Genomic DNA, 21,390 nt, shown 5'->3' with positions numbered 1-21,390 from the left:
TGATGTAGAAATCTTCATCTCTAATTTGCACCAGTGATACACATGCAAATGATCAGAGCTGGAGAAAACATTCTCCTTTGCCTTCCTCTCTTCCTGCAGTAACCTAGTTCACATTAAAGGAGGGCAGCCAAGCGGTAATATTTTCCAGTTTCCATTTAATAATTTGTTTAAGTTAGCTAAAGCAAGTATAAGGTTTTTCCTCTAGGTAGAAGACTCAGAGTATCCTAATAAGATAAAGACAAGGCAAAGAAGACAGTCACAAGAGAGCTTTCAGTGCTAGACAAGTATTCTTTTTAAGACACTGAGATATTTTTAGGGTCCAAGCTCTGCTTGAGCTCCTGTGGGGGTGCAGCATCAGCAGATTAAGCAGTGAGAACTCATGCTGAGCTACATCAGAGGCTGCAGGAGAAAACCAGCACCAGAGTATGCCCCACAGGCAAGCATGGAGAAGGTGAGGAGGGCAGAAGTGTCATGGTCCATCTTGAAGAGACTTAGCAAGGCAGTGGACTGGAAGTGTGAGAACTAACTAGGTGGTTAAACACAGGGAAACAGAAGCAGCTGAAAAACTTCACAGCAGTGATGGAGAGGAAGTAACGATACTCTCATTGTCCCCCAGTTGAGCTCTCCTCATGATCATTTGGAATTAGAAATTGCCAACTGTCCTACCTCATGCAGGTTTTCAGACAGTGGAGAAGATGCAGAGTTCATGTCAGAATCCAGCCTTGATTTTGCTGATGAATTGTAAGCAAAAATACAACAGAAGATGCAGAAAGGTCCACCTGGTCTTCAATCCCTTCAGGGATGCAAACCCAGTGCAAGTTCCCTTTCCATAATGTAAGAATGTGATTAAAATGGCACAGAAAAGGAATGAGGGCATGCTTGCCTTTGCTTAGTTCCTTTTTTCAGCTTTCCTTACAAGTAAATTTATTTAAATTCTTGGTTTTATTTTTCAGATGTCACATTAACCCCTAAGTGTGTCATCTTTTCACATGGGTGAGGAAACAAAAGCTTACCAACTCTTCCCCCAAAAAACCTTACCCCCTCTACTCAAAGGGCATGAGACAGTATGTTGCAGGGAGAGCTTCATACATAATTGATAAGCTCTGCATGCTTATGATTAAATTCTCACAGCTCTTCTTCAGTAACGCAAGGAAGCAAGAGAAAAGCCCTCCAGAGATGGGGGAGGGGGCTTCACTTATTTGCATAGATGAAAGCGCAGAGTTTGCTGCTCTTACACAACCAGCAAGTGGTTGGAGGGGGCACTCAACTCCACACATTTCTCTTTGACCAGCTGAGCAAACTGGTGCCTCCTATCACGGCAGTGACACTGGTTCTATTCTGTACCGTACGAGACAAAAACTCAGCCCAACGTAGAGCTGGCAGGTCAAGGTTCCCTGTGCTCCCACCAATACAGAACCCACTGCCATGCCTCAATCTTTTGGGTGCTTTTCCGCCTCTCCTTGACCGCTAAGTGCAAACAGCATCAGCTATGAGGAATTCAGAAATCTCAACTAACTGAAAACAGACACAGGCTTTGGGTTTTATAGCAGATATCATTTAACAAAAATTCAAAATATAATTTTCTGAAATATTTTAAAAAATAATTTTTAAAATTGTTTTCCCAGGTCAGGTTTAAATGATTTAAAAGCATAATTATTAGGAAGTACTCTTCAAAAGTGACTATCACAACATCATTTTTTCCATTAAAGCAAAGGTCATGGTTCTAACGTGTTCAAATACAGACTTAACTCCAAATATTAATTAAGAAAACACCAAGTATCAACACTTCTTCCTCAAAAATATACGCATCTCCCAAGGTCGGCCCATTGCCACCTTTACTTTTTTTGCACAAACTAAAACATATTAACACAGGACTAAGGAAAATAGACCCAGTGGAGAACAGAACAGAGAAATATTATCAGAGGAGAAAGAAAACTGGGAGAGATTTCCATAACCAGAATTGTAGACTTGCTGGTAACACTACCTATATTCGCTGCCTTTCTCACTGAACTAGCTGCAGTAAAAGCCAAACCTCCCATTACCACCAGTTCAGATTCTATTCAGACTGTATACAGCCTATCTTTGCCTGTCCTTTAAGGACATGAAAATTCAAATTAAGTTTTATCATTACAGTACGCCCACAGTGAAATTTCACCCAGTAACTTTTATCAATCTCACAAAAAGGAGTAATAAACAGAATTATTTCAAAACTTATTAACTTCTATCAATACAGAGAGTAAGAAAAAATAAGTATGAGCATAAGAAAACAAGATCCAAAACAAGACTCAATAGTAAGTAACCAACTGCACGTTAACAGAGCCTTTTAAATCAACATTTTCCTTTGTGCCTGCAAAACCAAGACACAGGCACCATCCTCTGATACTACGTGTCTTCTAGCTGAGCTCCTCCATAAGCAGTGACAGCCTTGATAAGGATTGTCCTTGCTTCTGTCACTGAGTGATCTTGCTCAGTTATCTAATTTAATTTTATTGATTTCTTCTTCTTGGCTTGTTGTTTGGACACGGTACCCAGAGCAGATTCTGAAATGCCCACTGATGTCTGAGGCAGGAGTAGTTTTCCAGACTGTGTTGGGTACTTCGTTTTCATAAGGACTTTAAACAGTGGCTGGGACAACATATGTTTTAGTTGTTTTTTCATCCCCTTCAGCATCTTTTGCTTCTGGCTTTCTTCTTGCTCACTAGTTTTTCTTCCTTGGGGCAGAAATCAAAGATATAGAAAGTTACAAAAAGACAATAACTTGCACTGGCCTCTTCAACCAGGCTTTTGTAGTGCTAGAGGCAGATGCTAATCTCATCTTTCTCTCTCTAACAAGGTCATACAACTCCCATATAGTCTTCCAGTCATCTATGACACTTTTAGATCACCCAGGCTGTCCACAAGATAACAAGATCAAGAAGAATCCTGACTACTGAGTAACTACAGCCCAGGTATCATTCTGCTAAATCATTCAGTTGGCTCTCAACCCAGAACAGACTTGGGAACAAAAGAAAAGGGGGCCTAGAACATAAAGTATTAACCCAGGGCTTCCATCTGGGGCAGAAGATTCTTCTGAGTATTTCATTCCTTTAGGCATGCCTCATTTCAGCAACTGCAACACAGGATGCCCTTTGTTTCTTATACATAAAAACCAGTTAGGTGCTCAGATTTAAGAACATAGGAGAAAGCATAACATAAGAAAGACTTGAGATATTTCAATAGGGTCTCCTGAACAGGAGAGAATAAATGAAATCAAGGTTGCTGTAATGTAAATTGAAAGGATATTATTAAATCCTTTGTAACAGCATCAGAGGCATTTCATTTATGGGAGGAATGACCAAGATTTTATTGTCTCAAACAAGCTACAGAAGAATCGGAGACTGAATACATTTTAAAGCATGAATTTGGCAAGATTCTGGGTGGCAATTACAAAGTGCTTTGCTTGAGAGCCACAACTTGGACTGGATGTGCTGTTTTGGAACTCACACCAAAGCACAGCATACTCACATTATGTCAAAACAAGACAGCAGAGTGCTAATTATCTGAGAGTGCTCCTGCAGTTTGGACAGAGACGATTACTGTTTGCTTGCAAAGTGGCTAAGAATAAACTAGTCCAGCCACGAGTCAAAGGAAAGAAAAAAATTAATATGAACATGCTTCAAAATTAAGGCATCTGCATATTTAGCAGCTAACAGGTTAGAGACAGCTTAAGCTGAAGTGACCCAGGCAGCACCCCTATTCAGCATGCCTTCAAAGAGCTGGTAGGAAAATCATACCTTTAGCTCCTAAAATTTGAACACAACACGGTATTTTACAGTGCATCTAAACACTGCAAAACTTCACGGCATTGAACTAGTAGGTATCTGTATCTGCACAGCCCTACACATTCTCTCAGGCACAGCCTGTACAACATTGAATTTTAAAAATAGAAGAAATCATTTACTTCTAACAGACCACCAAAAGCCTCGGCAACTTAAATGTAAGTATTGGCCATTTAGCCCACACAACTCAACCTACATAAGGCTCACATAATTTTTGGTGTTTGCTAGTGCTTCCTGGGTGTTCCCACACAGAGCTGTCAGGCTCCTGTCCTGATGCCTGACTACCAGTGGGGTGGGAGAGATAAGCAGAAGTGGAGAAACAGCTTTTTCTTTGACACAGAGGGGGCATATAAGGCTGTTAAGATTACCCTAAAATATTTGCCAGAACCTAAACAGTTCTTGTCTTATGACATGTGGACTTGCCTTTGATTTGCCAGAATTGTCACACCTCGCTCCCTCAGCTCCAGGACTAACTACTGCACACCCATCCTGAAAACACCAGCACCACCACATACAAAGTAATGACACTCCTTTCCTTCCCCTTCTGTCCTGCAGGTTTTAAGAGTTTCTCTGTCATGGTGAGGCTCCTTCTGGATACCAGAAGCAGCTATGGGATCAGCTGAGCACGCCCTTAAACAAGCATTTTTACTTGCCCATAAACATGTCATCATCAAGATCAATCTCAAGAGCCTCTGCTGCTTGCTGGAGCCACGAGTTGTGCTGCTTTGCTCGACTGTTGAAAAATTCTGCCTTCTCAATCTGCCGTGCCAAATTCATCCGCTCCTGCAACAAAAGTACATTTTAGACAGTATGATCAGGTTTAAATGTGGGTCACTTCAGCAGAATCAGTGTTTCAGAGCATGCATTCCAACGCAACTGAGGTACAGAGACACTTTTTGGTGTCCCAGCAGATGTCCCATGTCACAAAGACATGTAATCATTTGCTAAAGGGTTTTCCTTCTTCAGATCCGTCATAGAATCTGACTTCTAAAACATCTCAGCCACTAAACATGCCTGAATGTTAAGCGAATCATTGCAAACACTTCAGAGACATCAAGGGCAAATCATGATTTAAATACCTATCATTTCCAAGTTACATATTTACATAGCACAGCTGGATCTTAAAGTTACTAGTCTCGGCAATAAAGGACAACCACTAGCTTCATCCTACTCTGAAGAAGTGCCTGCAGGCCATATGGAAGGAGTTATGTTCTCAGAAATGCACCTGCATGTTGTTCAGGCACAGGACAAAATGTCCTGTCCTCCTTCCCTGCTGCACACAGGTGGAACAAAGACGTCCACCAAACCTAACCTGACCTGCAGCCTTCCAGCTGGGCCAAGCTGTCTCAAATAACTAATTCATTATGCAAAGAAAATCTGCACTGACAGTAAACAATAATGAAACAAAGTTCTGCTGTTTGGAATGTGCCTGCAGTTACACAAAACAAACCCTGTGCAGTACACCCTGACCACCTCAATTGAATAGTCTGGTGCTACACAGTTAACAGCACCAGACAGAACTGCCAGGATAATGAAGATGCAGAGAAAGAGGAAATTAAAACATGCAGTGGTCTAATAAAACAAGTCAGTCACTTCTTACATCATTACAAGAAACTTTAAACAGTTTTTCCATCTTTGTAAAACTTGAGTCCACTTTCAGTCTCCCCTCTACCCTGGTTCACCAATTCTACTCCTCTTAAGCATGAAATCCCTTCAGACTTCTCCTGAACTTGAAGGCAGGCATGCAGAACCAGGGAAGGAATGTGCCAAAGGGACATAAAGAACCAGCAGCACTATTGGTCCCAACTACAATGGCTTTGTGATTAAGCCCAGGGCAAAGTTAAATGAGACCTGACCACATGAAGGACCTAGGAGGCTGAAGTCCTGCAACTACAATTACAAAGACATCTTTTCCGGGGAGAGGAGCACTATTATGGAGAGAAGATTGTGAGATGGTGGCAGGAAAATTTAAGTATGTAAACAATATTTATTTGCCCATTAATTGACAGAGCATGATAGAGCCAAGAACTAGTCATCAAGAAACACAGAAGGGACCTCTGAAGAAACACTCTAAAAACAACAGATTTATTTCATTAACCAGAAACATTTGTGGGGGGGGTTGAGGGAAAAAAAATAAAAGCCAAACTCTCTTTGTTACTACCAAGAGGAGAAAAATGAGTCTGTGGAAGCATTTCTTGGATTTTCTTCCTCTTTCAGAAAGCTGCATCTCCTGAAAGATTCACACTAAATACCCCATTTACAGCAAGCTTGGGCTCTGAAATTTGCTGACATTATCCCCACGGTGAGGATACCACTGCTGCCACTGGGGCAGACCCTGAGCTCAGTCCAAGCCAACTGAATAAGCATGAACCAGAATACTATAAGGAAGGTATCTGTTGCATTATCTGGCTGCTTGCATTTTTCTCCTGTTCTCAATGATTGTACAATATTCACACACTCCAAACCCAGCCAGATTCCTTTCAAATGCAATATTTAAATATGCCCCATTTGTACATGGCTGATGTCACTCAAACTGTTACAGAGACTGCTGAGACATGAGAAGTAGAAAAATCTGTGGTGACCAGATGCTTTCTGAAATACGTTGTTTTCTAAATCCTAACTACTGTCTATCTTGTGAGTTCATGAATGACCAAATTCTCCTTAAAACAGGCAGTAACCTAGAAAAATGAAACATACATAGCTTGACAGGGTTCAATGGCAGCTGTGGCCTCAAAGTATAGGAACTTTTAGAAAAGCAGAAAACTCACTACTTCAACTGAGGCAGATGAAGACCACTGAAGATCTGCGGACCTGCTACTGTTCTCTAGTCTTACTAACACAAGAGGCTATAAACAACATACTTAACAGAGCCATCCCTGCTCCCCAGCCACAAAACATATTCCCTTTCCTGTACTGTTTTTGGGAATCTAGTCAGAAGCTCCTCATAATAACATTCAAGAAACATGTGATGTTTATGTTTGAACACTTTTCTTGGGCTAGTTATTGAGGAGAAATCACAAATATTGCTTAAAAAAAGATAGTGTGATCAACTTAATTTTCAAATCCAGGTCCTGAAGAGTCGATTTCACCTGAAACCAGGAAGAAAGTGATGGGCAATGCAATAATGTAAGCAAGCAAGCAACTGCTCAAGTTGCAAAGAGATTGTTGTTTCTTTACCTTGACAGAAGTCATGCACTTGGTTTCAACTGGAAAAAATGGCAGCTCTTCACTTTTCTGCAATGTTTTATAGATTTTCCTAAAATTCATCAGGTCATCAGGGCCGATGAGCAATAGGCTAAGGCCTTCATTGGCAGCTCGGGCTGTCCTGCCACTTCTGTGTACATACAACTCAGACGTACGAGGGACCTGTGAAGATTCAGAAAAACCATTAAGCTGGGCATGGAAAGCTAGCAGCAGCCTGTCATGCTTTTGCCAAGAGGTTGCCAGAGAATACTGGTTTTTAATATACACATGGAGCATTAAGGTAACCTAAAAGATGATGTCAGGACACATTTTTTGTTCTCTGGTCCAGTATCCTTCCTTGCACAATCTTTTGTGAGTCTCTCCTAACTTCTGACCCTCTGTCATTTCCTTGCAAAGCAGGAAAAAAATTGTATGTGTCCTCAGAGAGGAGTTACAGAGCTGAGTCATTTGACATCTTTGTATACTGAAGTTAAGCAAAAAACAAGGAGAATGATATCTGTTACATCATTTCTCATATATAATCATGCACTCATGAAGTGCTACCTACTACAGTCAGTCACTGCAGCAATGATAGCCTTAAGTACAAAGCACTAAGGAGAGTTAAATTAATAATGATTAAATCTCTGTACTTGGGACTATACTATACACAGGACAGAGAATCACAGCTTTATAGTGTTCAGGGTTTGGATCAGCAAAAGCTTATTTCAAAATCAAAACAGTGAAAGAAAAAATATTAAAAATATTTAACCTGGTAGTGGATGACATGCTGCACATTGGGAATATCAAGACCACGAGCTGCAACATCTGTTGTCAGGAGGACACAGCTGAGAAAGTGAGAACACTGAATGAACATAAAACTGAAAAGTAAACCATTTGCCAAGGAACATGAAACACAGCAACCTAGAATTCTAACACAGCATTTTAAAGAACAGATTTGTACTGTATCATCTGCTGGAAATATGCTGTTTGTTTGCCCGTACAGAAAAGGGTACCCAGTATTACAGAGGCAGTCTTGAAAGAGCAATTCTTAAAAGTAAAAAATGCAAATGTTACATTCAGCAGGTCTATTCTGTTTCCAATAAAGAATTTCACCACCTTGCTTGTCCTGTTTTCCTATGCTTTTATTCTCTCCCAGCTCACAGGAATGCTAGTGCAAATCACTATTCAATGACCTAATCCAACCACCTGGAAGGCAGGTAACTTTCATTACCTTTTACAGTCGTCTGCTCAGACTGGGTTTAAACACATCTTTAGCCTGACATGACCATACCATTAACAACACAGTTGATCTTTTGGCAGGACAGACAGGTTATTACAAGTTTCACCAGCTGAGAAAAATCATATTATTAACATTATAGATTTAATTAACAGCTTTTTGCAGCTGAAATATCTTCTACCAAGTTGCCCTCAAATAAGTTCTCTCAGTAGAAATATAAGGGGGGGATTCTGTTCTGACAATTAGTATTTCTCCTTCAACCCTAGAAATGAAGAACTCAAAAGAAGTCATTCTTCTACATAAACAGCCTACTAGAGAGATTAAAGTCTCCCTAGGGTATGAAATAATTAGTTTTTAAAAAATCTCCCAGAAACTGAATCAAGTTACTTGTAGGTAACAGCAATTTGTTAAGATTTTACGGCATCTGACAGCATACTCTATTGCTACAAGGTTCAAAGCAGAAATAAACAGAGAAAATTCTACTGCTTGCAACCTGCAGGAGGCTGTGATAGATGGTCTCATAGATTTCTTCTTGCCTTGAAAATCTGCAGTCTCTGAAAACACCCCATGTGGCCTCGGCCAATGCTGTTGATACTACATTTTGCCAAGGGATGCTGCAGATCTGTCACTGCAATTCAACCTCTCTTCTCTCTGCCTAAGTCTATTACCACGGTACAAATTTCCATGCAGTCTGACAGCACACAGCACTTCACAGCAGGACTACGCTGGGAGGCTTCTGGATTATGGAAGCACTGAGACCACGAACCTCCTCTCAAAGGCCATCCCAAAGCCAGCAGGAACCAATAATTCTTAAAATGGCAGGATAGGACTGCCTGGGTAAACCTGAGCGCCCACTGCTGCTGAAAGGCACAACTCAACTGCCCCTTCTCTTGCATTGCTGTAGATACCTTGACCCAGAGGAAGCTATTTATCTAACTAAACCCACAAAGCCCTAACCCAGCAAAAGATGGTTAGTTTTCTGATGGCTTAGTGAAATGAAACAACTTACAGCAGGATCAAGTGAGCTGCACAGCCAGGGCACAGGGCAAAGAGATGTGCAGGATGGTTATAAAAGTATCTGGCTGAAAACAGGGAAAATGACAGCTCCTTCAGCAGCAATGAGCTGCCAGATGACCACAAGATAATTCAGGCTCAAAGGGACCTCAGAAGGTCTCTTGTCCAACCTCCTCAAAGCAGGATGAATTATAAGTCTGGACCAGGCTGCTCAGGGCTTTTTCCAATTGAGCCTTAAAAAAAGCCTCAACAAATGAGCAGCCTGTTCCAATGCTTGTCTGTCTTCACAGAGAAAAGGTTTTCTTATATAGCCTGAACTGCACGTTTCAACTTACACACACTTTTCCCAGGTGACATAAGCCCAGTGCCCTCAGCCTCTCCCCTTGCAAAACCAGTGCTTCCTGACTACCTTGGTGGTCCCTCACTGAACTCACTCCAGTTCACCACCTCAACCATCAGGTGAAACCTCATCCTTAATCGTTAATAACCTGGACTCATGAACAGGGTACTCACAACCCCAGCTAACTCCCGCAACCTGCTCCTACTCTGAAAGACCTGTTCTCTCTCCCCACTACCCTTTACATGATTTCTTTTTTCTCTACTAGTAAGTAGAAAATAACTCACCTCTCTCGCTCAGCAAACCTTTCCAGGTTTTTCAGCCTTTGCTTTTGGTGCATGTTGGCATGCAAAGGAAGAGGATCACAATTTAAGATTGTAAGGAGAGAAGTGAGGCGCTTTATGCAGTCTATGCTGTTTGCAAAGACCATGGTTCTTCCTGGGTACTGGAGAAGGAAGTAATAGAGATAATAGTCCTTCTCATTTGTATTACAGTGGATTCTGGTTTCTGTCAGAGTCTCAACAGTAGCCTCCTTCCTTGTTAAGTCTATTACTTTGGGTTTGCCCTTTATTCCTACTTTTTCCATTAACAATTCTAGTTTGGTCTTCTTGTCCATCTTTTTAGCATTCTTCTTCTGTAAAACTCTTGTGGGAGTCTGATGGACTAAAGTCAAAGTGGCAGAAAAAACAAAAGTCTGTCTTTGAGGGTTATACTGTGAATCATTTAAGATTTCCAACAACTGAGACAGCTCTAAGAAGTGACCTTTCTCAACCATTCGGTCTGCTTCATCAATCACAAGGCACCTGTCAAATAGAAAACACACAATAAAAATACACTTGTGTAGATAAACACAAATCTGCTACACTCAAAAAGAACTTTTCCTGCTAAACATGTAAGGGAAGTTTTGCATGTAAAACCCAAAGGAGTACCAGGTATGCTGGGGTAGCTACAGCAGTCTTCCACATTTCCTTTTGAAAAATGAAGTTTCTAAAAGAAAAATGAGGGTTTTGCTACTAGCTTTAATTGACATTTCTGCCTATCAAGATAACCAGTGTGCATGTCAATAAACACTCTGGCAAAGACATAAGTTCTCTTATATAGTCTAAATTATTTAATCAGTTAGTAAATGTAATCAGTATGCAGTGATGCCCACTTCAGTATCCAGCAGTTAGTCTAACAGGCACCTTTACCTGAGCTGCCGAAGATTTGAAAGATGTGGGTGTCTCTCTTTAATTAACTCCCACAGACGGCCTGGGGTTGCAATTACAATTTCTGGCTTCCGATTCAGTAAACGTTCTTGCTTCTGTGCAGCCATGCCTCCAACTAGAATTGCAGTCTTAATGCCTAGAACATATAAATAATAGTTTTTATCTCACTAATTTATCAGTGAATGTCTTTACATACATCCAGTCAAAGAAGTATTTTTAAAGTCTATACCACAACTTTCAGCAAGCATTTTAGCCAGGAAATTTCAGGGTGTTTATGTAACACTGAACACACACACCCCAATTCCCTCAATTTTACAGAAAAATCCTCGTTATAGTTAGAAGCCAAAAATATTCTTTTAGTCCACCCATTTTCCAATAGCAGGAAGAATCGTGTATGTCCTCCGTACCTGTTAGCTTTGTTTACCTGTACTTCAGAATCTCCTATTTTGCCAATTTTATCTGCACGAACCAGCGTGTTCCTGTTATTCATAACAAGCAGGCCCCTCCAAGAGTAAGACTGAGAAATGCTTGTCAAGCTAGTAACTGCTCATTTGTTATGGAACAATCCTAATAATCCAAACAATAAGGCTCCCACCCAAGTAATGATTCTCTGGAGCGCACATTAGCACAGACCCTCAGTTAGCTTTAAGCAATTTGCTCAGGTACTAAAAGGTGTTTAGCAAGAGAAGCACAGACTCCGCACACGGCTTATTTCACTCTACTCTACAAACATACGCTGGCCCATGACAACCTCAATGCCACCGTGCAAGATTCCTCCAGTATCTAAGATACCACTGACCCTTCCTCCCCACTACCTGCGGAACGCCACGCTTCCAGGTGGGCATATTTTTCAAAGTGACTTTGAGACAACAAAGAAAGCCTATATCAAAACATTTTCTCTTGCTGCTACAATGATATATCACTTGGACAGCAGATTCTTACTCACAAATACCACTGCTCCTACCAGAACTGTACTGACATAAATTGATTATTTCAGGCTAGGAGTTAAAATTAGCTTTGTAATCAGTTGTAGACTGATGAGCACAGCAGGACATAGAGACACCAAAAGAAGGCTTTTAAGCACATCTCACACACTGCACAAATATGCTTTTCAATAAATAAACAATTACTACTGTTGGAGAAGTAGGGAGTTGTTTCCCAATTCTCCTCAACTTGAACAGTTTCACATCCTCACTCACTCACTTAACAGATGTGCTGACCTCTGGTCTGGAAGAGAAAGGTACAGAATGGAATTGCTTTCATCAGGCTTGTCACCCAACAATATGCTGTGGCCCAACTGCCACATAGGTGAATCAGACAATCAACCAGGACAAGTTAGCTGTCACTGGGTATCTAGTGCCGATTCTCTGTTGCTAAAGGACTAGTCAACAGCTATTTGAAGAAACATTTTAAAGCAGAATATCCCACATTAACTGTTTACTTCCACATGCATCTCCTTGAAGAATCTCAATGCATTTCTCAAACACCAGTGACTATGAACCCTAACTCTTCAAAAGCCACCCCAGTTTTACGATGCAGAAGAAGCTGTGGCACGCATTCTGGCTCAATCCCAATGCCAAGATCCAAACACAGCATAATTTGGGACATGGTCCATGGGGTCCACATACCTGTAAACTTTGCAACTGCATCAATGTGGTGTTTTACTTGCACAGCTAATTCTCTCGTGGGAGTAAGGACCAGTCCTAAAAGAGGTCTCTTTTCATGGGAGCCAACAGTATGTGCCTCGTCACCAGAATCAAAGTCAAAATTCTCCAGCACCTTCACACAGCCTGTTGTGAAAGATGCATCATCTTCATCTCCGCTACCTTCAACCTGCTGACGGATTAGCTTTTCCACTTCACCCTCATTTTCCCATCTTGTTTCTTCATAATGCTGATGGGACTCCTTAGAAGCACTGTCATTTCTGCTTGTTGAGCTATTTGATTTTTGCCACTGCAGCACAGAGTGAATCATTGGAATTGCAAATGCAAGCGTTTTGCCGCTTCCTGAAAAAAACAAACAATAATAATAATATAGACCAATAAGTCATTTATTTGAAAAGATGAGAAAAGCAACATCTAATCACATACTGACCTTGAAACATACAGTTGTAACAGACACAAACTCTTGATCTTTGTAAGACTAGAAACTTGCAGCAATAGCATCTTTTCTCCTGTTCCCTTTGTACATCTCCCTGAGGTCACCAATAGCATGCTCCCCAGGGAACAGGTATTTTTCCAATCTCTAGCAGGTCAGGCAGATTCATTTGTTCTGAAACTGTTTTTTAAAAGCTGCAGTTGCAGCCAAGATATTTTTAAAGAACTGTATGCCCGTAAGGAGAATACCATGCCCTAATTGACAGTTCTGATCAGTGTTCTCCAAATAAACGAACAGCAAATGAGGCCAAGGGCAAACTGGAATGTACTTGAAGGATTCACTTCCATCTTCAGTTTACAGTACCATGTTTACAACTTTCTAAGAAACTGTATTTTGAAATACGCCACCATCTAATTTCCTGATCTATCACAAGCTCACATTTTCCTAATCAAAACATATATATCTGATTTTAAACAGATAATCCACTTTGGAGAGAAGGGGGCTGTTAAACACAAAAATGCTCCCCTGACTTTAATTTCAAAGGTTCACTGTCCCAAACTGCAAGTCACATCCCTGCCACATATTCCCTTCTGAACTATCTGTCATGAATAAAGATGTTAAGCGAAGTCTGGTAGGCACATCCATCCCAGTTAAGGTTCTCATAAATATCAGCTCATTGGTCACAAAAGCAGCATCCAGAGCACAAGACACTATTACACTATTCCTGCAATAGGCCACTGCTGGCAAGCAGTCCTCTGAAGATCGCATCTCAATTCCTTGAGCATTGTTTGTCCGTTATCACAAACCCATTATGGTTTGCCAAATTCAGCAACATGGAATTTTGCCTATTTAGGGGAGAACCTTAGTAATAGTTACTATACAGCTATGACCACCGGCATTATCCTGACCAATACTGCTGCAAAATCTCCTCGTATTCACTTCCCCACCTTTCTGCATGTCTGGGAGATCTCATGACTTCTCCACTTGAAGTAGAAAACATTTATAATCTGGATTTGCAGAGCACTTACGCAATAAGATTCTGTATTACCAGAACATCTGTTTTTAAGGTGAAGAACACTGCTGATCTTGAGTTAAATGTAATACAGTATGGTTGGTGCAAGTGTCAGTACTGCACTCAAACTAGATTATGGCTGTGATAATCACGACTATTCTGCAGGCACTAGATTCACCCCAAAATTAAACAAATAATCAGCTCATGGGGCACATTATCTTCATGACACATGAATCACACACCACAGCCAGGCCTGCAAAACCAGGAGAAAAGTAAATCTTGGTATATCTAGATATTACAGCAGCTCAAGCCAATTCATGCTCTTTTAAACAGTTTTAGATTGTAAGATTTTACAATTTGGTTCCTTAACCAAAAACTTCACTAGTTCTGCAAGGTAATGAACAGAGCCAGTTAGACCTACTGCAAAAACGATAAGCCCTGACATTCCCTGTATCTGATCTCCACAGGGATCCACTGCCGTATCAAAATCTTGCCGTTCTCCCCTACAGTGCTACACAAGGGACTTTCACCTGACACATTCCTCCCTCTGTCCCAATGTTAAGAGACATTGCAGGGCGTAGAAAAAAAGAACTGGATAGTTTCAGCCCCTCCCAGCTTGCAGCGCTTCCTAACAGACAGTTATCTACATCTTTTCTCAAGTTTCTCCAGAACACTGATGATCCACTGGGCTCTCTGGAGAGAAGAACCAGGCTTTCTCTCATGAAAGAAGAAAATAAAAAGAGCAAAACACAGTCCTACTACCTCAGGGTAATATGAAATTAGAGAGCAACAATACAACCTCCCACCAACTGTGCCTCAGCGCTGCCAAAATGGCACTTTTTGCAGTGCAAGAACACCATTTTAATTTTCAGTTCCATTTTCAAAAACATTCCCTGCAGGGTTTTCTAATCTTATTAAAGCTAATAGCACCAGCCTAGCTCTGATTAAAATGAAAATGCAAATGACTGCATATCTTATTAGTTACTATACCTTCATGCTCAAAAGCAGTAAATGGCTTTACAAGACAAGCAGTGAGATAAGGCAACAGGAACAGATGAAAAGAATGCAAAGGAAGCCTTTAAACCAAGGCAGCTTCCAATCATGCTTCCTATTTTTAGTTTTTTTTGGGAAAGAGACATTGCACTGCTAAAGATGGTAAAATTTCAACGGTACGAGCAGCAAAAAAAAGTCAGAGTGAACATAATGCTTTGAGACTTCACAGCATTAAGTAAAAAAGGAGCTGTAACAAATTTCATGAAGGCTCGCAATGCTCAATGACAAAGGCATGAGCTGATCACGAGATGGACAAGAGACAATACCTCTCAAGTGATCAAGGTAATACTCACTTCAAGTGCAAGCAGCGAGAAGGGCTGGTGACAATATACAGGCCAAACCGAGACAGAGCACAGGGTGGGCCTGTTGTGCTACAACGAAGGCCTAGGCCACATTCATGCCTAACGCGGTACCTAGTATTTATTTACTGTTCCAAGCTACTATTGAATCATCTTCAGAGGAACCTAGTTCTCTGCTTTGCCTTGGCACAGGGACATCCACAGGAGTTAAACTGCTGGAAAAATGACCCTGTTTGTTTCATTACTTCCAGTCTTTGCAGTGTACGACTTTGCAGTTCCCAAACTAGGAAACAATTTGAGAAACAACAGAAAAAGAGACTTCTGTCAAAAGCATAAAAACTCATTGAGACTTCAAAGCTTTGCACAGCGTGTTTTGTAAAGGTGGAATGTCCCGTGTTTCTGAGTTACAAAATTTTAGTATTTGCCAATGAATCATTGCTAATATGTTGGATATGCCAAAGATACAAGCTCTTCTCCTACATATAAATGCTGCTTCTGCTACATAGAAAAACTCGTAAACGTGACGTGCATTTCAATAGGGCAGATGGGAAGTTCCCAGCATACACAACTGGTTTAACAGATCTGTACCTGTTTCGGCAGCACCAAGAACATCCATGTTATCCCGGATGGCAGAAGGCAAGGCTAAGGCTTGAATAGGAGTTGGAGCACTAAATCCCAGGTGGCTCAAGGCCCGCAACACTGCTTCAGGTACAAACAGGTTTTTCCATGCAGACACATCAGCTTTGTGATCAGTCGAGGCAGATAAAGCTTCTGTTGTCCAGTTTTTAACTTTTTTAGAAGTAGGTACTGATGGAAAAGCTTCCTGAGCTTGAGAAGCCTTTTTTTTAGCTACCTTCTTTTTCTTTGGAGCATCCTTTCTGTCTGAAGTGCTCTCAGCCACAGGTCCATGGGCCTCACAATCTGCTGCTTCGATTATTTTGTTAGACTTTGCCTCTTTATCAACTGGCATATCAACTTCAGCTGTGTTAGAATCATCACTTTTATCTGGTTTGCTTCTTAAATCCTTGTTTTTCTTTTTCTTTTTGGGAGGGACGACAGGTTCTTCCTCCTCCTCCTTAACTTCTGAAACACTCTCAGCCTTTCTCTTCGTCTCTTTTACTTTCCCTACTTTGGAAGAACTTACTAATTTGTACTCTGTAAGTTCCTCCAAGCATACTATATCTCCAAAGTCCTCATCCCCAAATAGATTGGGGTCGATTTCCACAGTTTTCCATTTTCCTAGTACTTTAATGCCTTTTTGTTTCGGTTTAAAGTGAGATCTAAATCTCCCTCCTTTTCTGGTCTTCATTTTTATCTAAAAAAGAAAGTGTGGGGGTGGGGAGCGGCGCATCAGATCAAAAATAATCAGGGCTACATCGATGACTCAAACAAAGGGCAAGGCACAAGCCTTTTTGCCTTTTTTTTTGTTGTTGTTAATAGCGTTAATATGAATGTTTAACTATTTTAATATTAATTAACGGCATACAGCTACCACAGGCCAGGCCTACAGCCTCGCCCCTGGAACAGCGCCAGGGATAAAACCAAACCCGCCGGATAACCACACACCCCACCACCACCACCACCACCACTCCCCGGCCGCGAAGCGCTCCCGCCCTGCCTGCCCCGGCCACCGCCTGCCCCGGCCACCGCCTGCCCCGGCCACCGCCTGCCCCGGCCCAGCCCTCGCCGCCGCGCAGGGGAGCTCCGGGCTCCTGCCGAGACCCGTGGGAAGCCGGCGGGGCCGCGCCGCCTGCAGACCCAGGGCCCCGCCCCCCACCCCGGCACTTACCGCGCTCAGCAGCCCCCAGGCCGATGCACAGAGCGCCCGCGAGGCCCTGCCCGCCGCTGCTAACGGCACCGCTAACGGCACCGCTAACGCCGCCGCGCGCCGCGTGCGCCACCGGGCGCCGCCATTGCCGCGCGACGTCACTCCGCCGCGCCGGCGAGCGCGTGTCCGGGGGCGGTGCCGGCCGGCGTGAGGCCGGGGAGGCGTGCGCGTGCGCCCCCGCGGGGGGCGGGGCCTGCGCAGGCGCGGGGGGTGGAGCCCGGCCCTGCTTACCCGGCGGCGCGCGCCGCGCTGGCCGGCCTCGGCGGGGGTCTGGGCCTGCGGAGCGGCCGCCTCGGGGGCGAGCGGCTGCGGTGACGCGCCCCGGCTGTGCGGGGAGGGTGGTGCCGCCGGGCGGGACGGGGCGCCCTGATAATCCGGTGGCTCGGCCCGCCCTGCCCTGCCCCGGCCCGGCTCTCACCCAGCTGGGCCCTCGCCTAGCCGGCCGGTGGGGCGGGGGAGCGTGGGTGGCCGTGCCGAGAGGTGGTGTGTAGCCGCCGGTGCCCGCCGTTTCTCTCGGAGGTGAAGCGTGTGAGCCGGTCAGCGGTGAGGGCCGTTCTCAGCACGGCCTGACTTCAGGGGCTCTAATGGCCCTAGGAGCGCTCTGGGCTCCTACCGGTGGCGGTGCGGGCGAGGTGAGGGAGCCGGGCCGTCTAACGTGTAAGCAGCTCAGGTGAGGGAGTGAGGGCACTCCCGCTTCTCTCCCGTCTTGGGTTACCGGAGAGTAACGTCCCCTTGCTAGCGTTACTACTGACATAACCCGTTACTGCAGCCCAGGTGTTAACACAAAGCGAGCGGCAGGCAGTGGCTTGCAGCCCCCTTGCACTGCCAGTGCTGATGGTGGCAGCCACATCACCATAAAAACATGGGGTTTTTCTAATCAGGCACTGATTATCTTTCACGGGAACATCAGTAGCCGTCGTGCTGTTAGCACAAATAAGACTAAGGTGAAGATTAGACATACTGCTGTAGCCTTGACTAAGAAGGAATAACAAAATGTGTTTACCTTCCTGCAACTGAAAATTTTCTTTTGGAATAGAAAAACATCTCTATAGATCATTTGTGTGTTACTGTGTGCATAATAAATCTAATTCAAGACAAAAATGCATAAAGGGCCGCTTAAATTTCAACTCTGAAATTAGCAGATAAGGTTGAATGTCATTAGCATTGCTCATTCAATAAAAAAACTTGTTATTCATACTTGCTCATGTGTTAATGTATTCTTTATTATTCCCTGTTTAGAAGAGTGTTGTGGGAAAATCAATGCGATTTGGAGAAGAGTTGCAGATAGCTATAGAAGCAAGCATACCATTGAGGTCACAGCATGATTATTTTTTTTTCCCCTCCCTCTGGTGTGATCAAGTGCTTTTTGCAATTTGATCTGGGTGTAGAAAGAGGACATCAGAAATTATATGCTATGATAATGGAAGATTTTTACTTCTGCTAAAAGATTGGCTGGTACTCTGATACTCTGAACAGCTTCTTTTGGGAGTAAATATGGGGAAGAGAGGAAAACACCAGGTTTCTAGGTGGTACAGACCAGGACAGTAGATTAAGGTGCGATTACACCAACAATTACAGTTATTTCTTCTCTGTGGTATCTTGGTTCTGCGAGAATATAGGAAAACAGAGGGTTGCTTGCTTTGCTTTTTATTGTTTTTTAATATGGTAAGGCCAAAGGCAGAAATAAGCATATTAAATGTTTTCAAGGACAGCTTCAGGTAATCATTGCTAATGATCTGCTAATGCATAACATGAGTTGCTTCCACTTCATATCCTCATGTGAGCAAGGCTAAAGAACATTTGATGCTTTGTAAGAAACGAGTTGAAATCAGTGAGAATCTCGAAGTTCAGGGAGCAGGATTTGATACGGTAGCTTTAACGCTTCAACCAGCAAACCTTATTTATGTAGTACCGAACTGGAGGTAGCAATGACTGATGGTGCTAGCTCACTGATAGGAGCTGTGACTGCATCTTCATGTCCAAGTTTAGTTAGGGGTCTCAGCAGTCTTTATGCATTCCTTCATTAAAAGTGTCTTTCCTTCCAGGTTGTATGGATTCAAATTTGTAAGTGACAGTTTTGCTGGTTTACAGTTTTTCCATTTTATCTCTCTCTCTCTTTTTTTTTTTTTTTTTTCCCCTGGATATTAGCAGAAACAAAGGAAACAGATTTCTCTCAAATTCTGGTGTGGCTGACTTAATGTTGATCCCAAATAAAAAGTAAAAAATCTGTCCATATATAGTTTCAGAATTTGTACCTCTGTCCTGAAAGAAAAATTGAATATGGAAATGACTTGCCAAATCATGCTGAATTATGCTTTTAAATGTAATTACTGACATATCTTTACAAGGCATAGGAGTATTCTCATTTTTTTCCTCAAGAATCCATTTGTGGATGCAGCTGGCTTTTCTTCTTGATCAGTATTGAGCTCTAGATGCTATTTATAGACTATTTATTACTAAATCTTAATTTGAAAGAAGGCACATGCCTATTTCTAATGAACTTGGAGGTTCAGAATGGTCTTGCCTACATTGAGGCTGTGACTCTTCTTACTGCCATGGTATGGACTTGTGTAAGAGGCATTCATTTTCTGGGTTGCTTTGAAAAAGGATAACTGAGGGAACTAAACATTTGCTTAGTTTGAGAGTAACATGAATCTTTCTGAGCTTTTGTAACCTGAAATTGACACAGCTTTGGTATGTTGTGACACAGATTTGTCAAGGGGAAGTGTGCATTTGTGTCCTACCAAAGAGTCAGCTCTTACACTCTTGGTAAATATATTTCCGTTGCTGACGATGCAAAGCCAACTCTTGCATCTATCCATGACAAATGAAACAGAAGTTTGTTTTACCCCCCAGGATGTTTTTAGATCAACAGTTAATTAAATACCAGGAAATTGTGAATTGAAGATAATAACAGGTATTAATAGTTAACAAGTCATGCCATTTGTCTGCTTGCATAACTCATGTCAGTACGTAAATATTTGATTATTTTATCAACGATTTCCAAATTATCTATGCCAATATGTCTGAGGGCCCAAGAGAAATTGAGGGATTTGATGTCTTTATTACAGAACTTTAGCTGTCAACTGATCCTTCTGTCCTTCCCAGCTATAAGCTTACAGTCCTGCAGATCAGTAGCCCAGAGATTGTGGTTTGGTCCCTACTGTGCAGTGTTAGATACTAGATATCGTAGTTTGCCAATTAATATTTTTCTGTTTTGTAACATATAAAAGATTTCTCCTAAGATAGGTCGATCCAGAGACCTTTGTGACCAGTACTGGTGTTCAAGCAGCTGAATTCAGTGCCAGGAACAGCTGAATCTGCATGTGAGCAACTGATGTAGGCTTTCATTCAGTAATCAAATTCTTTGGTTTCTCTCTTGTTTTTTCTTTATCACTTGCAGTAAGATCAGTATCTGCTTAACTACTGATTTTAATAGCCACTACTGCTAACAAAAGAATGTCACCATACTGTGATTTATATTAATACTTACGGTGCATTTTGCACATGAAAAACGTATGGTGCATTTTGCACATGAAAAACATGAAAAAAATATACTTGATGCCTCCTGTGCTTTGTAGGCTGCAGAATCTGCTCTTCTGTCTTTTCTGGCATGCCAGATGAGTGAGGCTGGTTGTCCTGGTTCTGAAGCAGGAAGGTAAAATCTTGGCAATCTCAGGCTGAAGGCTTTTGTTGTCATATTTAAAAGTTCTGGAATACTGTTCTAAGATCTGACAAGATCTTAGGACCATAAAAATAATAACTAGGAGTTATTTATTATAAAATTAATAACTGGTTGTTAACTGGAGGAGAGTTTTAGTTTGGATTCTTCTTTCTGTCTTCTGCAGCGTTCTGGAACATTTTTCCTATGTTTTTCCAGTTTATTAGTTCTCTATTGTTAAAGCTTATTTGAAAACGTATACCCCATTGCCTGTGCTGCTTTTTTCTTTTACTTTCTTTGCTCTTTGTTCTAACTTTGCAGATGAGTTGCTTGCTTACCTCTGTGAAGCATTTTTGGAATATAATAGGCTTTGTCAAAGACATAGTGCTGCTGCTTTGGCTAATGTCTTCACAAAGCCAGAACAAGATAATCTCCAGGCATGAGATTTAAGAGTACTGGTACATTTAACTCTAGTTACAATAGCAAAGAGCTTTTCAAGCACAGATATATCAAGGTAAAGATTTTTCTGTGTTACTGAAGAATAGCAAAGACACGAGGGGAACATTTGCAATGGTCACAGATGCAGTCAGATGCAATAAATACTTCAGAATGTATTTTGAAAGGAAGAATGATAAAGGGAGTT

The 21,390-nt window shown here is 42.1% G+C and overlaps 1 protein-coding gene across 2 annotated transcripts; it reads right to left on the bottom strand.

Moving 5' to 3' along the window:
• Positions 1–1,533: 1,533 nt before the first annotated feature.
• DDX24 (DEAD-box helicase 24) lies at positions 1,534–17,160 on the bottom strand. Of its 2 annotated transcripts, none has more exons than XM_040601308.1 (9): positions 17,048–17,160; positions 15,847–16,573; positions 12,426–12,803; positions 10,780–10,933; positions 9,877–10,392; positions 7,771–7,846; positions 6,996–7,184; positions 4,472–4,601; positions 1,534–2,711 (listed from the first exon to the last, which is right to left on the bottom strand). In XM_040601308.1, the coding sequence occupies exons 2-9, from the start codon at positions 16,565–16,567 to the stop codon at positions 2,476–2,478; spliced, it is 2,400 nt and encodes a 799-aa protein (XP_040457242.1). In that variant the 5' UTR covers positions 16,568–16,573; positions 17,048–17,160; the 3' UTR covers positions 1,534–2,475. The 2 variants fall into 2 exon arrangements, with proteins under 2 accessions (XP_040457242.1, XP_040457240.1); XM_040601306.1 differs by having other exon boundaries at positions 15,847–16,587; positions 17,048–17,156.
• Between the last annotated feature and the right edge of the window lie 4,230 nt (positions 17,161–21,390).

Source organism: Falco naumanni, chromosome 7 (assembly GCF_017639655.2).
Source record: "Falco naumanni isolate bFalNau1 chromosome 7, bFalNau1.pat, whole genome shotgun sequence".
Lineage (NCBI taxonomy): Eukaryota > Metazoa > Chordata > Aves > Falconiformes > Falconidae > Falco > Falco naumanni.
Note: the sequence above shows the minus strand (reverse complement) of the source record. Positions and strands in the feature narration are given on the sequence as shown.

What these genes read in the sequence shown, in the direction of transcription:
- DDX24 (XM_040601308.1), bottom strand. Translation starts at nt 16,567, where the DNA reads ATGAAGACCAGAAAAGGAGGGAGATTTAGATCTCACTTTAAACCGAAA. An exon ending in AGGTTTGCTGAGCGAGAGAG is followed by an intron (nt 7,847 to 9,876) that starts GTGAGTTATTTT and finishes TCACTTTCTCAG; the next exon opens with CTGTGTCCTCCTGACAACAG. An exon ending in AGCATGTCATCCACTACCAG is followed by an intron (nt 7,185 to 7,770) that starts GTTAAATATTTT and finishes GAATCTTCACAG; the next exon opens with GTCCCTCGTACGTCTGAGTT.